The sequence below is a fragment of the Indicator indicator genome, chromosome 5 (genome assembly GCF_027791375.1).
Source record: "Indicator indicator isolate 239-I01 chromosome 5, UM_Iind_1.1, whole genome shotgun sequence".
NCBI lineage: Eukaryota > Metazoa > Chordata > Aves > Piciformes > Indicatoridae > Indicator > Indicator indicator.
The window spans coordinates 280,543-298,867 of record NC_072014.1 but is presented as its reverse complement, the minus strand read 5'-3'; the positions used below and the strand labels follow the sequence as shown (position 1 = coordinate 298,867).

General features: G+C 49.0%; 1 protein-coding gene across 1 annotated transcript in view; it reads left to right on the top strand.

The window, feature by feature from the left end:
• The window catches only part of MAP2 (microtubule associated protein 2), a 98,815-nt gene that overhangs the window by 65,391 nt on the left and 15,099 nt on the right, over nucleotides 1-18,325 (top strand). The window contains exons 8-10 of the mRNA XM_054380878.1: nucleotides 3,466-3,527; nucleotides 9,607-9,754; nucleotides 12,413-12,756. Of these exons, the coding sequence (XP_054236853.1) occupies nucleotides 3,466-3,527; nucleotides 9,607-9,754; nucleotides 12,413-12,756 (554 nt within the window). The remainder of the gene's footprint in view (nucleotides 1-3,465; nucleotides 3,528-9,606; nucleotides 9,755-12,412; nucleotides 12,757-18,325) is intronic.

Here is an 18,325-nt window from a genome sequence, read left to right as displayed (position 1 = left end):
TCTTAGATAGATAGATAGATAGATAGATAGATAGATAGATAGATAGATAGATAGATAGATAGATAGATAGATAGATAGATACACACTTTCTGATGGAACCTGGGAGGAGGCCACGAGGAGTCACAGTCCTGAGATGCACTAAGACTGCAGGTGGCCATATGTGGGGGGGGTTGAAATTACCACCACCCTTCCAAACTAATTTGGACAACTACCCCTCCCCCCCTTCAAACTAAAATTGCCAGGCTTAGCTCAGATTGAGATGGGAGCAAATGAAGCTCTCTATTTACAAGCAAAACTACAATCTAGACATATGCAATGCAATGGATATGTACAAAAGATACAATATAGATAGATACTTATAATTTATAAACAGCAAAGAAACTCCTCAGACCTCCCTGGATGGAGCCAGAGGACTGATCACCACCTCTCCCACCCCCTCCCTCCTTCCTCTTATCTTACACATGAGTCAGAACACAGATCCCCTGGCAAGGCCATGGAAGGGAGAGAGAGAAGTTGCAAGCAGAAGGGGCAGAAGAAGAAAAGAGAGCAAGAGCTGTCTGTGGCTCTACTCTATATCCCTATTAGCAATCCAGTGAATTCTATAGACCTTAGCATTATTTTCCTTTTGCATCCAATGGTAATTTATTTTACCTTCAGTCTTTGCAGTCAGGATCTAGGCTAAAGTTCCCCCTTCCAACTGTAACCCTATGTTAAGCTACATATTCCCTGAGCCTGAAGCAGTTGTGCAGCTCTTGCAGGAGCTAGAATTTAGGAGGATACTGCCTCTCTCCCATTTGCCTTTGCCATGAAGTACAGCACTGTTTCTTGCAGCCATTTCCAAATCTCAAGTGTGTTCTGTTGGGGATGTCTTGCCACCTTTAGGGATACCTGGCCAGTGGAGCCCCCACAGCAGCCTATACAGCTTTGAGTGTTCTGCAGGCAGTGAAAAACCTCCATGTTGAATTTACTGTGGCTTGAAACTGGAACATGTCCAATCATAACATAAAAAGTGTCTACCAAAAAAAAAAAAAAAAAGAAGGAAAAAAATGTTAATATTTGCTCATATTTTCTGCATAGTGGCCCAGGAAATGACAACTTTCCCCTATTTCTCTCCAATACCGGAAGAAAATTCCCATGTCACTGGTAAGCACTGGTAACTTACAGTGCCATATCCACAAGGGAGGGAGTGCTTTGTAAGAGACTCATCCTTGCTGTTTTACCAAGCTGCATGCCCAAGCTGTGAGGGAAGAGATGTGAAGCCTTTGCCTTGGCTGTTGTAGTGCCACGAGCGGAGCTCCAACCCGCCTCGTGCTTGGTTAGTGGCTGTGGCCCTGAGATGCCAAGGGAGTGGTGCCCAGCAGAGGAGTGCTTACGGTGGCAAGGTCAGGACAGTGATGGCTCTAGGTGGGGGAGTCCCTGGGCGACATATTTCTGTCCCTTCTCTTCAATTTTGGGGCCCCTTCTCTTCAATTTTGGGGTCCCTGCCTGAGGTGCAACACGTTGGGGCATGTAGTTAAAGCTGGCAGCGGAGCCTGTAGAGCTCTTTTGTTCAGAGGGAGAAGCTGTGGTGCTCTCAGGTAAGTCAGCACAAGCAGCACAGCTGTTCTGCCTGGCTGGAGAAGGAGGAAAGGAGCTGATGAGTTAGGAGAGGCACAGAGCAGACTGAACCCAGCAGTGACAGGGTGTGGTAAAACGTGATGCAAGTAGGCTGGGCTGCACTTAACCCCTGTTGCAAATTGAGAGGAGCTGGAGCACAGAGTGAGATATTCTTTGCCTCACTTAGGTGCTCTTGTCCTCCTCACCAATTTGCTCACCTGCTCCTTCAATTACTAATATATATAGAGAGAGATACACATATATATGTATCTGTATATGGATAGAGATACAGAGATAGATAGGTAGATAGATAGATAGACAGACAGACATACATATAGATATGTAGATACATAGGTAGATAGATATATAGATGTATAGGTATATAGATATATATATAGCTATATAGATACATGGATATATAGACGCCTAGATATGTAGATACATAGGTATATAGATATATAGATATGTAATAAATATGTAGATATATAGGTATATAGGTCTATAGGTGTATAGATATATAGATAAATATATATAGGTATATAGGTCTATAGGTGTATAGATAAATACATATATAGGTATATAGATATATAGGTATATAGATAGGTATATAGGTCTATAGGTCTATAGATAAATAGATATATATAGTATATAGGTATATAGATATATAGGTATATAGATATATAGGTCTATAGGTATATAGATATATAGACATATAGATATGTAGATACATAGGTATATAAATATATAGATATATAAATATATATATAGGTAGATATATAGGTGTATAGATAGGTAGATAGATATATATGTATATAGATATAAAAATATATAGGCAGAGAGATAGATAGATAGATAGATAGATAGATAGATAGATAGATAGATAGATATAAAAGAGGGCAGAACTAGAGTGGGAAGTATGGCAGAAAACCAGGGGTCTGTTTCACCACACCTCGGAACTGCACAGGGGAAAGGAGAAAATGAATCAGTTCTGCCCTGCATGATACATCGGGGGTGGTTCTGCAGCTGGAAGGCAGTTGGGTGTGCAGCCAAAGGCTGTCATCTGTGACTAGTGTCCTGCTGCTGCCCTGGCACACAGGTGCCAAAAGATTTTTCATATCCAGCTTTTTGCGTGGCAAGTCACTTCCTGAGCAGCAGCAGCTCTGGATTGGAAGTGAAGAACCTGCTTTCCAAAATGCAGCCCTTCTCCAAAACCTTCCACAAGGGTGGGATCTAAGTGGGAGAGGGAAAAACAAATCTTCCATCAGTGTCGTAGCAGATTAATGACATTCATGCAGTTAGCATCCCTGATGTCCCCCTTGGAATCGCTGAAGCCTGAGGGCTTAGTTGAGCCACAGTGCGCTGACCTTGGTGATGGAACTAGGATGACAATCCAGCAGTGGATCTCTCACTTTCTGTTGGGAATGCTGGCCAGCATTTTGATTTTTGGGGGTCCTCTCTTCCAACTTGCATTTTGTGGAGTACTTAGAGAATCTGTCTGACTTTTGAGTGGACAGGCCTGAAAATCAGGATGCTAAGGTGTTGGGAGGATTGACCTTCAGAACTAGAGCCTCTGAGAGCTGTCAGTTGCTTCTTAAACTTTTCCCTGTCGTTTCTAGACTTCTAGGAAGAGGAATACGAGGCTTGGATTGGTCTAAAACGTGTAGAATCCCTTTTTACCTCAAGCATGATGAATGCAGGACCCTCCTAAGACAGCTACATTTCAACATACAGTTCACTAAGAGTAACTCACAAAGTAACTGCTTGGCACAGTAGTTCCAAGGCATTTAGTGGTTCTAAGAAGTGTACTAAAGTGGAAATGCTTTGATTATAATTGTTTTTAACTACCAGGTCTTTCTTTGGGTCTCTCAGCAGCAGGTGGTGAAACAAACCAGGCTCCTGGTGTATTTAAACAAGCAAAGGAAAGACTCTCAGTGAGTAAAATCATCTTCTCAATCATCTTTATCCTCTCCTTTCTGTCCTCATTTCAGAGCTTGTTTTTTTGGGTGGTGATCCATCAGGTCGTTGTGTGTTCCATTGGAAGTGTGTGTTCCATTGAGAACTGGTTTACCCTGTCCATCATTCATTTAGAAGGGTAATTAAAGCCACCTCTCCTGAAGAGCCTCTGAGTTACAGTCCCAGCTGATGACAGTCTGCAGGTCCATTGTGGGCACACAGACGCTGCAGGATAAACTGCATCTTGGTCCTTCCTGCAGCACCCAGCTCCAGACTGCCACCTCCCTCAGCTGGACTCCCTGGGGGGGGCTGTCTCCTGAAGCACCATCACACAGCCTTGCATGCAGCAGAGGTGATGCTTGTGTAGCAGTCACTGGCCAGTAGCATTTCCTACGTCCTGAAGGCTGACTTCTGTCAGAGGTTTCACGTGACAGTTCTGTGTCCTGCCTAGAGCTGCTCTGCAGCCTGTTGTGCTCCCTCTGCTCTGCTCAGTTTCCTTCAGCAAATGCTTCAGTGCATCTCTGCCTTGCTCCCATGCAGACCTTCCACTCTTCCTGCCCTGGGAAACCAACCTCCTTTCTCTATCCTGCCATACAGCTCTCTTTTACACAACCACCAACCATTCACACCTGCAGCACACCATTAGCAATGAAGAAGTTCCTTAGGATTCTCTACATTTCCTACTGTATTCCACAGCTGATTTGTTTCATCTGTCTAACCAGACTGTCAGTTCTTTAAGGGGAGAAAAAGAGCTCTGGCTCCTAAGTACTGCATGTTCTTTTAAGAGGCTGTTAGTGATCAGAGCAGCACAAGTGATTGGAGGAGCTGTGAACTTTAGACCCAGATTCAGAACCCATGGGTTCTGGGTTTCAGGTGGTTTTTCAGGTCTGACCCATTTCAGCTTATAACTGCTGGAGCTTTTTACTAGTGCAGTAAGAAACACCTGGGCAGGCTTCTGGTCTGAGGCAAGAGTATGGTTTGATACTGCCTTTTTCCTGGGAGATGATCAACACTTCTGCAAGAGAATTCAATGCTAGCCCGTTGTCAGAGTCATCTCTGGCCAAGGAGCGCTCTCAGTACAAGCACTGCACAACCATGATGTGCTTCCTACCCACCTTAGAGGAAAGCTTGGAAGCCTGCCCCCTGCTTGCTTTCTCTGCCTGTTGACTCCCTCCTCTGCTTGCCACACTCATACAACCCTTGCACATGGATGGTGCCTTGGCTTCACACACAGACCTCTCCCTTCCTGCTGTTGTACCTCTCTCTTCCTGACTTTCTGCTTCTGTGTCCTTCAAGTGCAGCCTTTTCCTCTCCGCTGGTAATGTTAGATCATTCAACCCAGTCAGGTTTGTTACCCATCTTCAAACTACAGCTTGCAGGCTGCTTGGCAGAGTGAGGGCAGAAGAGGCTAAGCAGTTCCATCTGCTCTGTGCCTGTGGCAGCAAGTCCTCTTAGGAACACTTCCAAAGTGCAGTGAGCTTTCTACATCCCAATTTCAGCAGTCCCTGCCTCCTAGGGTTACACAGATCCTTGTCTTCTGCAGGCTGGCACCTCCATGGATTACATGCAACATGGATTACAACAGACGTCAATGGTAAAGTGGCATAAGAATAGCTGTGTGGGTAAAGCACAGGCAGGGATTGAGGCACTTGGGTTCTCTGCTTGCTCTCCCATTCCTGAGCACATCACTGAAACCTGGCTGGGCCAGATTCTGTTGCCATTATTGATGCTGAGAAGTGCCTTGCTCCCTAAGGAGCACTGAAGGGGGATCATTAGCTCAAGGTCATGCCTTTCCCCAAGCTGTTCCATTGAAGGCTCTCAGTCTCCCCCATCTTCAATATCCCCACTGGATGCACATCTTCATGGAATATAACTGCATGCACAATGAGGGAAAAGGAAAAGGTCTTTGCACCACCTGGAATCTGAATCCCTAGGAGTTTTCCAGGCTCGTTAGGGGAAATACTTTGCATGACCCACAAGCTGTAAAAAGGCCACTGAGTGAACATTTAGGCCCCAAACTGGACCTGCTTGGTTGCATCTCAGGTTCAGATAAGCAGGTGGAAGGTGCTTGCAGGATGTCTGCTCCTTGGAGCCACCCAGCATAGATACTCTGCCTCCACAGAGCTTCAGCAGCAGTTTCAATCATTGCAAGGAGTGAAATAACTTCAATCCTTGTAAGAGTTGTTAGGAGTTTGTTAACTGAGACCTGAGTGCTGATCTATAACAAGACAATCATAGAATCACAGAACTGTCAGGGTTGGAAGGGACCTCAAGGCTCAGCCAGTTCCAACCCCCCCTGCCATGGGCAGGGACACCTCACACTCCAGCAGGTTGCTCACAGCCACATCCAGCCTGGCTGCAAAAACCTCCAGGGATGAGGCTTCCACCACCTCCCTGGGCAACCTCTGCCAGTGTCTCACCACCCTCATGGGGAAAAACTTCCTAACATCCAATCTGAAACTACCCATTTCAACTCTTTTTCCATCCTCCCCAGTCCTATCACTCCCTGACACCCTCAAAAGTCCCTCCCCAGCTTTCTTGGAGCCTCCTTCAGATCCTGGAAGGCCACAAGAAGGTCTCCTCAGAGCCTTCTCTTCTCCAGACTGCACAACCCCAACTCTCTCAGTCTGTCTCCAGAGCAGAGCAGCTCCAGCCTTATGCTCATCCTCGTGGCCCTTCTCTGGACACCTTCCAGCACCTCCAGATCCTTCCTGGAACAGAGGCTCCAGAACTGGACCCAGAGCTCCAGGTGTGGTCTGAGCAGAGTGGAGCAGAGGGGGAGAATCCCCTCCCTGGCCCTGCTGGCCACACTTCTCTTGCTGCAGCCCAGGCTCTGCTTGGCTCTCTGGGCTGCAAGTGCTCACTGCTGGCTCCTGCTGAGCTTCTCATCCCCCAGCACCCCCAAGGCCTTTTCTTCAGGGCTGCTCTCCAGCCAGTCCCTGCCCAACCTTTATCAGTGCCTGGGATTGCCCTGACCCAGCTGCAGGACCTTGCACTTGGTCGTCTTGTACCTCATGAGGTTGGCTTGGGTCCAGCTCTGCAGCCTGTCCAGGTCCCTCTGGATGCTTCCCTTCCCTCCAGCCTGTCTGCTGCACCACACAGCTTGGTGCCATCAGCAAACTTGCTAAGGGTGCACTCAGTGCCACTGTCCATGGCACCATCAAAGCTGCTGAACAAGACTCAGACAAGAGCCTGCTCACAGTGGCATACTGGTGCCAGCCTTTCAACCATGTGTAGGTTTCCTCATCCCAGGACTCCACCTTGTCAATATAAAATGGGAAGTGACCCCAAAAGCAGAGAATGTCTGGGCAGGGTTGGGGGTTTCCTGTGTATACAGAGGTACAAGACACACTCTGCTGCCTTGTCCTGCTGTAGAAGCAGTCCTGTGCCTCTGCTGTTATGATTCCCTCTGTTTTATTCTTGAGTGTAACCTGGAAGGGCTTCATTTCAAATGCACCACTTCAGTTTTAAAGGACTGGGGTCTCTTGGTGCTCGGGCAGCTTAGCACTTGCTTCCAAGGCAGCCAACAAGCAATTGTACCAATTACATGCCATGACTGGCACCAATTTTACCTTATTAACACAAGACAAATTCAAGGTGAGGCTTGAGAGAGCTCTGGGCAGCCTGACCTAGTTGAGGACATCCCTGCTGACTGCAGATGCGGTTGGACTGGATGACCTTTGGGGGTCCCTTCCAGCCCAGAGCCTTCTACACTCTGCAGGAAAAGGCACTTCCTAGAATCAGTGACCCAGTCCAGAGCCAGAAGGTTTCAAACAACACAGATCTTAAATTCCCATTCCTGTCAGCACTGCACAGGCACCATTACCAGGCACAGGAAAAGGACTCATTCAGAGCTTGGCTTTTCTTTTGTTTTAGTTTTGTTTGCTTGGGGGTTTGTTTTGTTGTTTGGTTTTTGTTTTTTTTTTTTTTGTCCATGTTGCATGCATTTTCCTTTTGTTCAGCTTCATGTTGTGTTCTCTTTTGTTTGTTTTCTCATGACTAGACTGCCTCTTTGTCAAAGATTCCTGCCTCAAAGTCTAGAGCAAAGTCATTGCTTCCTCCAAGACCCAGCTCAGCTTGCTCACTAACTGCTCCAGGGGCCACTTGGCTCCATACAGACACTTACTCTGTACAGCCCTCCTCAGCAGCCCCCAGAGACTGCTTGCCCTGCTCAAAATCAGATGCTCAGGTAAGGTAGCAGAGTTAGTCAAGAGAGATTCAGCTTGGAGATTTGTAGGTGATCCCCCTGGGACACCCTCTCTGCCCTCTGAATTGGAGTAACTCTCTGCAAAGCTTACTGCAGCTGCAGTGGCAGGAAAGCAGCACAGGCTCAGGCTGCAAGATTTGCTCTACAAGATGGACAGAGCCAGGAGATTCTCCACAGGAAGCCTAAGGGCAGTAAGTTAGAACCCAAAGGAACTCAAAGGAACTCAAAGTCTAGAGCAAAGTCATTGCTTCCTCCAAGGCCCAGCTCAGCTTGCTCACTGACTGCTCCAGGGGCCACTTGGCTCCATACAGGCACTTATTCCGTACAGCCCTCCTCAGCAGCCCCCAGAGACTGCTTGCCCTGCTCAAAATCAGATGCTCAGGTAAGGTAGCAGAGCTGGTCATGAGAGAGTCAGCTTGGAGATTTGTAGGTGATCCTCCTGGAACACCCTCTCTGCCTTCTGAGTTGGAGTAACTCTCTGCAAAGCTTACTGCAGTGGCAGGAAAGCAGCACAGGATCAGGCTGCAAGATTTGCACTACACGATGGACAGAGCCAGTAGATTGTCCACAGGAAGCCTAAGGGCAGTAAGTTAGAACCCAAAGGACGTTTTTGTTTTTTTTCTTTTATTTTTTTTTTCTGTTGGTGGTATGGACCGCTCAGAAGCTGCACCCATTTGCAGGTGGGTGAGTGGCAAAGAGCAGCAGTCCTCATTTTCCTGCCACCTTCCAAAAATCTGATTTTATTTATTCTTTTTTTATTATTTTCATTTTTTTCAACCAGGTAGTGTCCTCTGAAAACAAATTGGGAGCCCCAGTGAAGGAGGGTGCAGTTCTACCCACCACTAATAAGGGCAAAACCCGACTGCTCTGGGAACCAAATCTGGCCCATGCATGGCACCACATGGAAAAAGCTGCAGTCAGAATGCCAAGAGATGCTTGGCGGTCTCCATCCCAGCTTCTCCACCTTACCTTTTCCCTCAGGGTTGTAGCCATTTCAGCTTTCCCCAGCACCCAACAGCCCAGTGGAACAGATTTAGGCTGCCTCCCCTCTCCCCTTCCCTGGTAGTAAGTAAAAGGAAGGCTGCAGAGGTGTAAGGGAAGGGATGAATAGAGTTATATACAGAACCAGATCACAGATGGCAATGGATTCTCTCAAGGCAGTCTCCATCCCAGCTTCTCCACCTTACCTTTTTTCCCTCATGGTTGTAGCTATTTCAGCTTTCCCCAGCCCCCAACAGCCCAGTGGAACATAATTAAGTTGCTTCCCCTCTCCCCTTCCCTGATAGGGGGGAAAACAGAAATAAAACAATAATTCAGGGGAAGAAGAGAGAGGTACAACAATGAGAGAAGAGTCTTGGAAGCAAAAAAAAAAGGTAATTTAAATGAAAACTAAAAGGTGTTAAAGTAAAAAGAAGGTTACAGAGGTATAAGGGAAGGGATAAATAGAGTTACATACAGACCCAGATGGCAGTGGATTCTCTGGAGGGCAGTGGATTTCTTGGGTACAGGCTCCCAAACACATGGAGGCAGACCAGATCCTGTGGTCAGCAGCTCACCACATCAGCAGGAGGCAGCGACAAGCAAAGGCAGGAGAAAAAGAGCAGGGTAGCCTGCTGCTCCCCTTAAATAGGGTTGTGGGCTGGAAGTGGGAGTGTAATAAACTTCGACATGGGGAGGGAAGCCAAGTCCCCCTGCCCGCCCGGGGTCAGGTGGGAGCGGCTAGTGGGAGGTGGCTGTTTTCCCCCAGGTGGTGGTGTGAGCAGTAAGCTGAGCCCATGGGACGAGGTTCCCTATCCCTCTGCCTGTGTTTTGCCAGCTCAAACCTTCCTGTTTTCTCGCTCTGCTTTCAGGATGGAGTGAGCAAGAGCCCTGAGAAGCGTTCCTCTCTGCCAAGACCTTCCTCTATCCTCCCTCCTCGGAGAGGTGTGTCAGGAGAGCGGGAGGAGAACTCCCTGTCCCTCACAGCATCTCTTCCCTCTTCAGTACGACGCACCACCCGTAGGTGTTCTGCACAGGAACCCTCTCCTCCTGCTCTGGGGCACCCTGGGTGCATCTCCCACACTGTGCCTTGCACAGAGAAGGGGTGGGTCTAGGGGATGGAAATCAGAGCCCCACAGGCTCTACTCACAGCAACAAGGGCCTGAAAGCAGGGCAGCTAGTGCAGGACTACCCTAAGTGATCCTGCTCTGGACTGGATGATCTCTGGAGGTCCCTTCCAACCTCTAATTGTACTGTGAGGTGTCCCATGGTGGGACAGGGTGGTGGGAACTGGATGATCTTCAAGGGCCCTTCCAAGCCAACCCCAATCTATGAATATCTAGCAAAACATCAGGGAATGAGAAGCAGCAGGTAAGACCTGGGGTGCACAGCCATCGACATCAGCTCAGGAGGCACAGCTGCAGGACACTGGGAATCCAAAAGGACGTCTAAGGTGACTCTATAGTTACACAAGCAAATAACTGGCCCAGATTGCCCAGGGAGGTGGTTGAGACCCCATGCCTGGAGATATTGAAGGTGAGGCTGGACAGGGCTGTGGGCAAACTGAGCTAGTTGGGGATGTCCCTGCTGACTGCAGGGGGTTTAGACTGGATGAGCTTTGGAGGTCCCTTCCAACCCAGACCATTCTACAAATCTATGAATGTTAGCTAGTGGAGTCAGTACACATTGGGGAAGTTGAGGATAGTAAACCACAAAGGTCCTTTTATGAGAACCAAAGTTCTGAAATCAAAAGCCAAAAGAACTTACAGGACAAAGAGAATTTTACCAAATACCCAAGAACTTTTAGCTAGATTTGCATTCAGTTCAGCCCTCAGCACCTGGATGTGGCTCCCTGCTTTCCATCAGGATTTCCCCTGGTTTGTCCCTCTTTTAGAAACCAACCTCAGCCATTTCTAAGACAGCTGAAGAGAGGTAGATGATTAAATTGTACAAACACACACCAAAAAAAAAAGCCTTTTAAAATTCTTTGATGATGCTCCAAGGCTAAAACAAAACCCCTTTGTAGGCAGAGTGGCCTGCAGCTGGCACAGCAGCTGCCTGGGAGTGAGAGGCCATTGAGCATTTGCCATGTGGGGAAGGGCAGAGGAATGAAAAATAAATATACCAAAGAGGTAGGGAGCTGGGGAAAAAGAAAAACCAAAAATCCTTCCATTTCTTTTTGTGCAGTGAAAAAGCTCTGGTTTAGAGTTGCTTCGGAAAGAAAGAAAGCCTTCAGGGAAACTGGAGGGGAGAGTGGAGTATGTTCAAAGAATCAGAGAATTGTTAGAGTTGGAAGGGACCTCAAGGATCATCCAGTTCCAACCCCCCTGCCATGGGCAGGGACACCTCACACTACAGCAGGTTCAAGTGAGTAGTGCAGGCACTGCATTACCAGCAGTGGTATGTGACCAGCAGCAGCCAGGCACTCACAGGATCAGAGGATGTTAGGGGTTGGAAGGGACCTCTGGAGAGCTTCCAGTCCAACCCCCTGCCAGAGCAGGACCAGAGAATCCAGCACAGGTCACACAGGAACACATCCAGACAGGGCTGCAAAGGCTCCAGAGAAGGAGACTCCACAACCTCTCTGGGCAGCCTGTTCCAGTGCTCTGTCACCCTCCCAGTAAAGAAGTTCCCCCTCATGTTGAGGTGGAACCTCCTGTGCTGCAGTTTCCATCCATTGCCCCTTGTCCTATCCCAGGGCACAACTGAGCAGAGCCTGTCCCTGTCCCCTCCCTCCTGACCCCCAGCCCTCAGCTATTGATAGACATTGATCAGATCCCCTCTCAGTCTTCTCCTCTCCACACTAAACACCCCCAGGGCTCTCAGCCTCTCCTCCCCAGGCAGTGCTCCAGTCCCTTCAGCATCCTTCAGCCCTCCCTTGGACTCTCTCCAGCAGATCCCTGTCCCTCCTGAACTGGGGAGCCCAGACCTGGATGCAATATTCCAGGTGAGGTCTCAGCAGGGCAGAGGAGAGGGGGAGGAGAACCTCCCTGGCTCTGCTGGACACACTCCTCTGAATGCCCCCCAGGACCCCATTGGCCTTCTTGGCCCCCAGGGCACATTGCTGTCCCATGCAGAACTTGTTGTCCACCAGCACCCCCAGCTCCTTCTCCTTGGGGCTGCTCTCCAGCAGATCCCCTCCCAACCTGTCCTGCTGCAGTTTCTTCTTCCTTCCCAGCTGCAGGACTCTGCACTCTCAGCCTTTGGTTTTGGGATTACAATCAGGGTTTTTCCCACTCTCCAACCCTTGCCCAAATCCCTTCAGTTTGGTAACAGCATAGTCAGATTGTTGGATGAATCCCAAAGGCTAGAACCCAAGGGTGCTTCTTGTCCCTTTCCCCAGAGAGAGCTGGCTGTGGTATTGTCCCTCATTCAGTGAGCTTTGCAAGCAGCCCAGGTGCAGTGGGCAGCACACCTCTTGTTCCAGACCAGAGCTCAGTCACCATGTGGGCAGTTTACCAGCTCAGCCACACATGACAAGATAACTTCTGGCAGGCTGATTAGGAAAGTAAGACCCAGAGACAGGTGTGCAGCCTGCTGTTCCAGCACTAGCACAGCCACCTTGGGGCTCTGTCTGCCTTGGGCACCCAGGGATACATCCTTGGGAGGTGCAGAGGGAGGAAGAGCCACCTGTGGGTTTTTTTGTGGGTCTAATGCTGCTTTGCTTCTTGCATGCAGGATCAGAGCCAATTCGTAGCAGGGCAGGAAAAAGTGGAACTTCCACCCCCACCACTCCTGGTTCCACTGCCATCACCCCAGGAACACCACCAAGCTACGCCTCGCGTACCCCAGGCACTCCAGGGACACCCAGCTACTCCAGGACTCCACACACTCCTGGCACCCCCAAATCTGCCATCCTGGTACCAACTGAGAAGAAAGTTGCCATCATTCGCACTCCTCCTAAATCTCCAGCTACCCCCAAGCAGCTGAGAGTTATTAACCAGCCCCTACCTGACCTGAAGAACGTCAGATCCAAGATTGGATCCACAGAGAACATCAAATACCAGCCTAAAGGGGGGCAGGTAAGGAGTCCACTCTCTGTGTTCATCCCAGTGTGGTTTAGCCTTAGGTGAGCACCTTTGGGATGGGTACAGGATGGGAGCTGGTTTGAGTTGCCTTGCAAATGCTGCTTCTGTTGTCTGTATACATTGATTAAGTGATGTTGAATGGCAGAAGGAAGGTATTTTCCTACCTGAAAACTGGAAGTTCCTCACTGAGATCAGTTGAAAAGCTTCAAAGAAGAGTTTGCAACTGTGCCATAGGTATCTTTCTGCTTGGATCTCAGCAGTTGCTGCTTACTTGCTCTTCATGGATACCAGCAAGTGATAGAGGTTTGGTTTAATTCAGATTCAAACTGTCTTGATGGATACCAGTCCATGATAAAGGTTTGTTTTAATTCAGATTCAAACTCTCTTCATGGATATCAGTCCATGAGGGAGGTTTGTGTTAATTCAGATTCAATCTCTCTTCATGGCTACCAGCAAATGATAGAGGTTTGTTTTAATTCAGATTCCATCTCCTTTCATGGATAGCAGCAAATGATAGAGGTTTATTTTAATTCAGATTCAATCTCTCTTCATGGATAGCAGCAAATGATGGAGGTTTGTTTTAATTCAGATTCAAACTCTCTTGGTGGATATCAGAATATGAAAGAGGTTTGTGTTAATTCAAACAGATTCAGACTCTCTTCATGGATACCAGCAAATGACAGAGGTTTGTTTTAATTCAAAGAGATTCCAACTGGACCCAGACAGGTGCTAGCAGGGTTGCACAGCAGCCTGACCTTTTCCTACTTCACTTTATGTGACATGAGCTGGGGGATGTTTTTCAGGGTTGCAACCTCCAGTCTGGTAAATCTTCCCCTAATTTAAAGATGATGGGAGAGGACAGATGTCAGACTTAAGTGATTTTTCTTGCTGTGAGGTTTGAAAAAGCAGGAACAGGGCTTAAATTACCTAAGATGGAGCATGTATCTAAGACAAGACAAGGTGGATGTGTAATGAGGCAGATCAGGGGTGCCTGTCCTCACTGTCTGACAGAAGGAAGAATTCAGGGACATGTTGGTGCAATTAAAAGCTGGAGAGCTAGTTTCATACCTTGCAGAGTTCTGTGGGGAAGCACATTGTCAAGAGGATGGCTTCTGTCTGAAAACTGAACAGGTAATCAAATCATAGAGGCAGAAAATGGTTTGGATTGGAAGGGACCTTAGAGACCATCTACTTCCAACCCTGTCTTGGGCACTACCTAGGCAACTTCTCTGGGCAACCTGTTCCAGTGCCTCACCACCCTCACAGTGAAGAATTTCTTCCTTACCACCATTCTAAGTCTACCCTCTCTCAGTTTAAAGCCACCACCCCTTGTCCTGTCACTCCATGCCCTTGCAAAAAAGTCCTACTCTGGCTTTTTTGCAGGCCCTCTTTATCTACTGGACAGCCAATGTAAGATCTCCTTGGAGCCTTCTCTTCTTCAGCCTGAACAACCACAACTAACCATCTGGATATGTTCCTGTGTGACCTGTGCTGGATTCTCTGGTCCTGCTCTGGTAGGGGGGTTGAACTTGATGATCTCCTGAGGTCCCTTCCAACCCCTAAAATCCTGTGAGCCTCTGATGCTGTGAAATCTCTCAGCTCTTCTTTTTCATTGGGGAGAAGCTCCAGCCCCTGATTATTTTCATGGCCCTCCTCTGGATTTCCTCCAACACCTCCAGGTCCTTCTTATTTTGGGGACCTCAGAAACGAAAACAATACTCCAGGTGTAGTCTCACCAGAGTAGATTAGAGGGGGAGAATCCTCTCTCTCGTGCTGCTGGCTTTGGATGCAGCCCAGGACACAATTTGCCCTCTGGGCTGCATGGGCACATTGCCACCTCCTGCTGAGCTTGTTGTCAACCAACAGCCCTGAGTTCTTCTCCTCAAGAAGGACCTGAAGTTTCAATTCATTCTCTATCAAGCCTGTATTTGTTCTTAAGATTGCCTTGACCCATCTGCAGGACCTTGTTGAAATCTCTGTTATCAGAGACAGAGCTCACCAAATGTTGGAAGGGACCAGTCAAAATGCAGGATTTACAGGATTACAGGATCAGAGGATGTTGAGGGTTGAAAGGGACCTCTGGAGATCCTCCAGTCCAACCCCCCTGCCAGAGCAGGACCAGAGAATCCAGCACAGGTCACACAGGAACACATCCAGACAGGGCTGGAAAGGCTCCAGAGAAGGAGACTCCACAACCTCTCTGGGCAGCCTGTTCCAGAGCTCTGTCACCCTCCCAGTAAAGAAGTTCCTCCTCATGTTGAGATGGAACCTCCTGTGCTGCAGTTTCCATCCATTGCCCCTTGTCCTACCCCAGGGTGCAACTGAGCAGAGCCTGTCCCTGTCCCTTCCTTCCTGACCCCCAGCCCTCAGCTATTGATAGACATTGATCAGATCCCTCTCAGTCTTCTCCTCTCCACGCTAACCACCCCCAGGGCTCTCAGCCTCTCCTCCCCAGGCAGTGCTCCAGTCCCTTCAGCATCCTTGCAGCCCTCCCTTGGACTCTCTCCAGCAGATCCCTGTCCCTCCTGAACTGGGGAGCCCAGAACTGGATGCAATATTCCAGGTGTTGTCTCACAGAGTGGAGCAGAGGGGGAGAATCCCCTCCCTGGCCCTGCTGGCCACACTTCTCTTGCTGCAGCCCAGGCTCTGCTTGGCTCTCTGGGCTGCAAGTGCTCACTGCTGGCTCCTGCTGAGCTTCTCCTCCCCCAGCACCCCCAAGGCCTTTTCTTCAGGGCTGCTCTCAAGCCAGTCACTTCTTTACACATTCCTGGGGTTGTGGATTTGGAAGAGTTTCCAGGGGATTTGTTCTAGAGTGAAAAGTAGAAACTGACTCATCCCTTCTGAACTGCACATCAACAAATTCAAAGAAGGATTGGGTGTTTCAGGCACACCTTCAGAGCTCTGCAACAGCTCCAAGCCATGACTTTGATCTCTCTGAAATGCAGAATTTTGGCTGATGATGGCAGATTGTACAGAAATACCATCTTTGCAGCTCCTGCATTCAGAGCACACTCCCTTAGTGGAAGGCTTGCCCAAGTACAGTCTGTACAGTTAAGCCTTGAATTATTCAGGATAAAAAGCAAGATTTGCTTCCTGCCTCCTGTCTGAGAAAAGTGAAGCAATCACTGCCAGGCTCTAAGAAGTGTCACAAAGTTTCTTTGATGGAAAGTGGTTGGTAGTCATCAGCAGGGTCCCTATCCTCCTGCCACCCAACCTTGAAGTATGTATAAGCACTGATAAGATCCCCCCACAGGCTTCTCCTCTCCAGGCTAAGAAGCCCCAAGGCCCTCAGCCTTTCTTCATTACTGAGATGTTCTATTCACATCCTCATCTGTGGAGCCCTTCACTGTGTCCTCTCAAGCAGTTCCCTGACTCTCCTGAACTGGGGAGCCCAGGTCTGGACACAATGCTTCAGGTGAGGCTTCAGCAGGGCATTATCTACACAGACAAATATCCAGAGACAGAGAGAGAGATTTAGACACAAAGAGAGACACAGACAGAGAAGGGCCATGAGGATGAGCAGAGGGCTGGAGCTGCTCTCCTATGAGGACAGGCTGAGAGAGTTGGGGTTGTGCAGTCTGGAGAGGAGAAGGCTCCCTGGAGACCTTCTTGTGGCCTTCCAGGATCTGAAGGGGGCTCCAAGAAAGCTGGGGAGGGACTTTTGAGGGTGTCAGGGAGTGATAGGACTGGGGGGAATGGATCCAAGCTAAGAAGGGGAGATTCAGATTGGATGTTAGGAAGAAGTTGTTCCCCATGAGAGTGGTGAGACACTGGCACAGGTTGCCCAAAGAGGTGGTGGAAGCCTCATCCTGGCAACAGGGGATTCACTGTAGCCCCTTCAGATCCTGGAAGGCTACAAGAAGGTCTCCTCAGAGCCTTCTCTTCTCCAGACTGCACAACCCCAACTCTCTCAGGCTGTCTCCAGAGCAGAACAGCTCCAGTCCTCTGCTCATCCTCATGGCCCTTCTCTGGACACCTTCCAGCACCTCCAGATCCTTCCTGGAACAGAGGCTCCAGAACTGGACCCAGAGCTCCAGGTGGGGTCTGAGCAGAGTGGAGCAGAGGGGGAGAATCCCCTCCCTGGCCCTGCTGGCCACACTTCTCTTGCTGCAGCCCAGGCTCTGGTTGTCTGGTTCCTGAGATGTAGGTCTGTCAAATGACTGGGATGTTCTGGTTACCAGTCAGAGAAACCTCCCCTTTTTGGAGAGATGTTAGGAGGCTGGGAGCTTCTCCCAACATCACAGCCCTGCAGCATGTTCCAATGGCAAGCAGAGCCAGGCTTTTAGATTATTTTTACATGCTACAGGCACAGCGTTTGTGGCAGAGCTTCTTAGAGGCCATTATTGTAGGGCAGGGAGGACAGAAGTTATCAGCTGCATGGAAAATAAACTGAGAGCCTGTAATTTCATCAACGTCACATGTTTGGTTCTTCAAGTAGCTTTGTTTTGCTGCATACCAGTGTAGCACAGCATAGGAAGAAAGCTGTTTGTGGCTTCTCTAACCAGATGATGGAAGTTAGGAGCTTTCCCTCTTGCTGTGAAGAAGAGCTGAACTCACTGACTCCAGGCAGCAATGGAACTCAACTCTTTCATAAGGAGCTTTCAGTTGTCTGTACTCCCCTGTGCTCAGCACTGGTTAGGCCACACCTTGAGAGTCCAGTTCTGGGCCCCTCAGTTTAAGAAAGATGTTGAGATGCTGGAAGGTGTCCAGAGAAATGCAACAAGGCTGGGGAAGGGTCTGGAGCACAAGGCTGGGGAGGGGTCTGGAGCACAGCCCTGTGAGGAGAGGCATGAGGGAGCTGGGGGTGTTTAGCCTGCAGAAGAGGAGGCTCAGGGGAGACCTCATTGCTCTCTACAACTCCCTGAAGGGAGGTTGTAGTCAGGTGGGGGTTGGTCTCTTCTCCCAGGCAAGCAGTGACAGAAGGAGAGGACACAGTCTCAAGCTGTGCCAGGGGAGGTTTGGGCTGGATGTGAGGAAGAAATTCTTCCCAGATTGGGCCTTGGGATGTGCTGCCCAGGGAGGTGGTGGAGTCACCATCCCTGGAAGTGTTTCAAAGCAGCCTGGATGAGGCACTCAGTGCCATGGGTGAGTTGATTGGATGGTGCTGGGTGAGAGGTTGGACTGGATGATCTCTGAGGTCTTTTCCAGCCTGGTTGATTCTGTGATCTTGTGTTGTCTTTGGCAATGAGGCACAACTGAACTGAATTCTCTCTTGCATTTCCTTGCCATCCACTCAGTGTTTCTGCAAACTTATGCTCACCTGGACCCCAGCAGTGCAGTACTGACAGAGCAGGGTTGGCCATGGTTGTCCTTAGAGACTTTGAAATCCAGTTTCACCTCCTGGGAACAGTCCTGGGGAGGCATATATCTAACTTGGAGATTCCCAGGTCTTGCTGGCCTGCCTCTTCTCCTCATGTCAGCCAACTTAACTGGAAGACATCTCCTCTGGTGCGGTGTAGGTGTTGCCATTGGATCATTTTTAGGTTGCCACTCTGTAGTCAGGACACTCTCTGTAGGTAGGGAGTTAGTTTACCCTGCTTGAATGCAGATCAATATCTGGCTC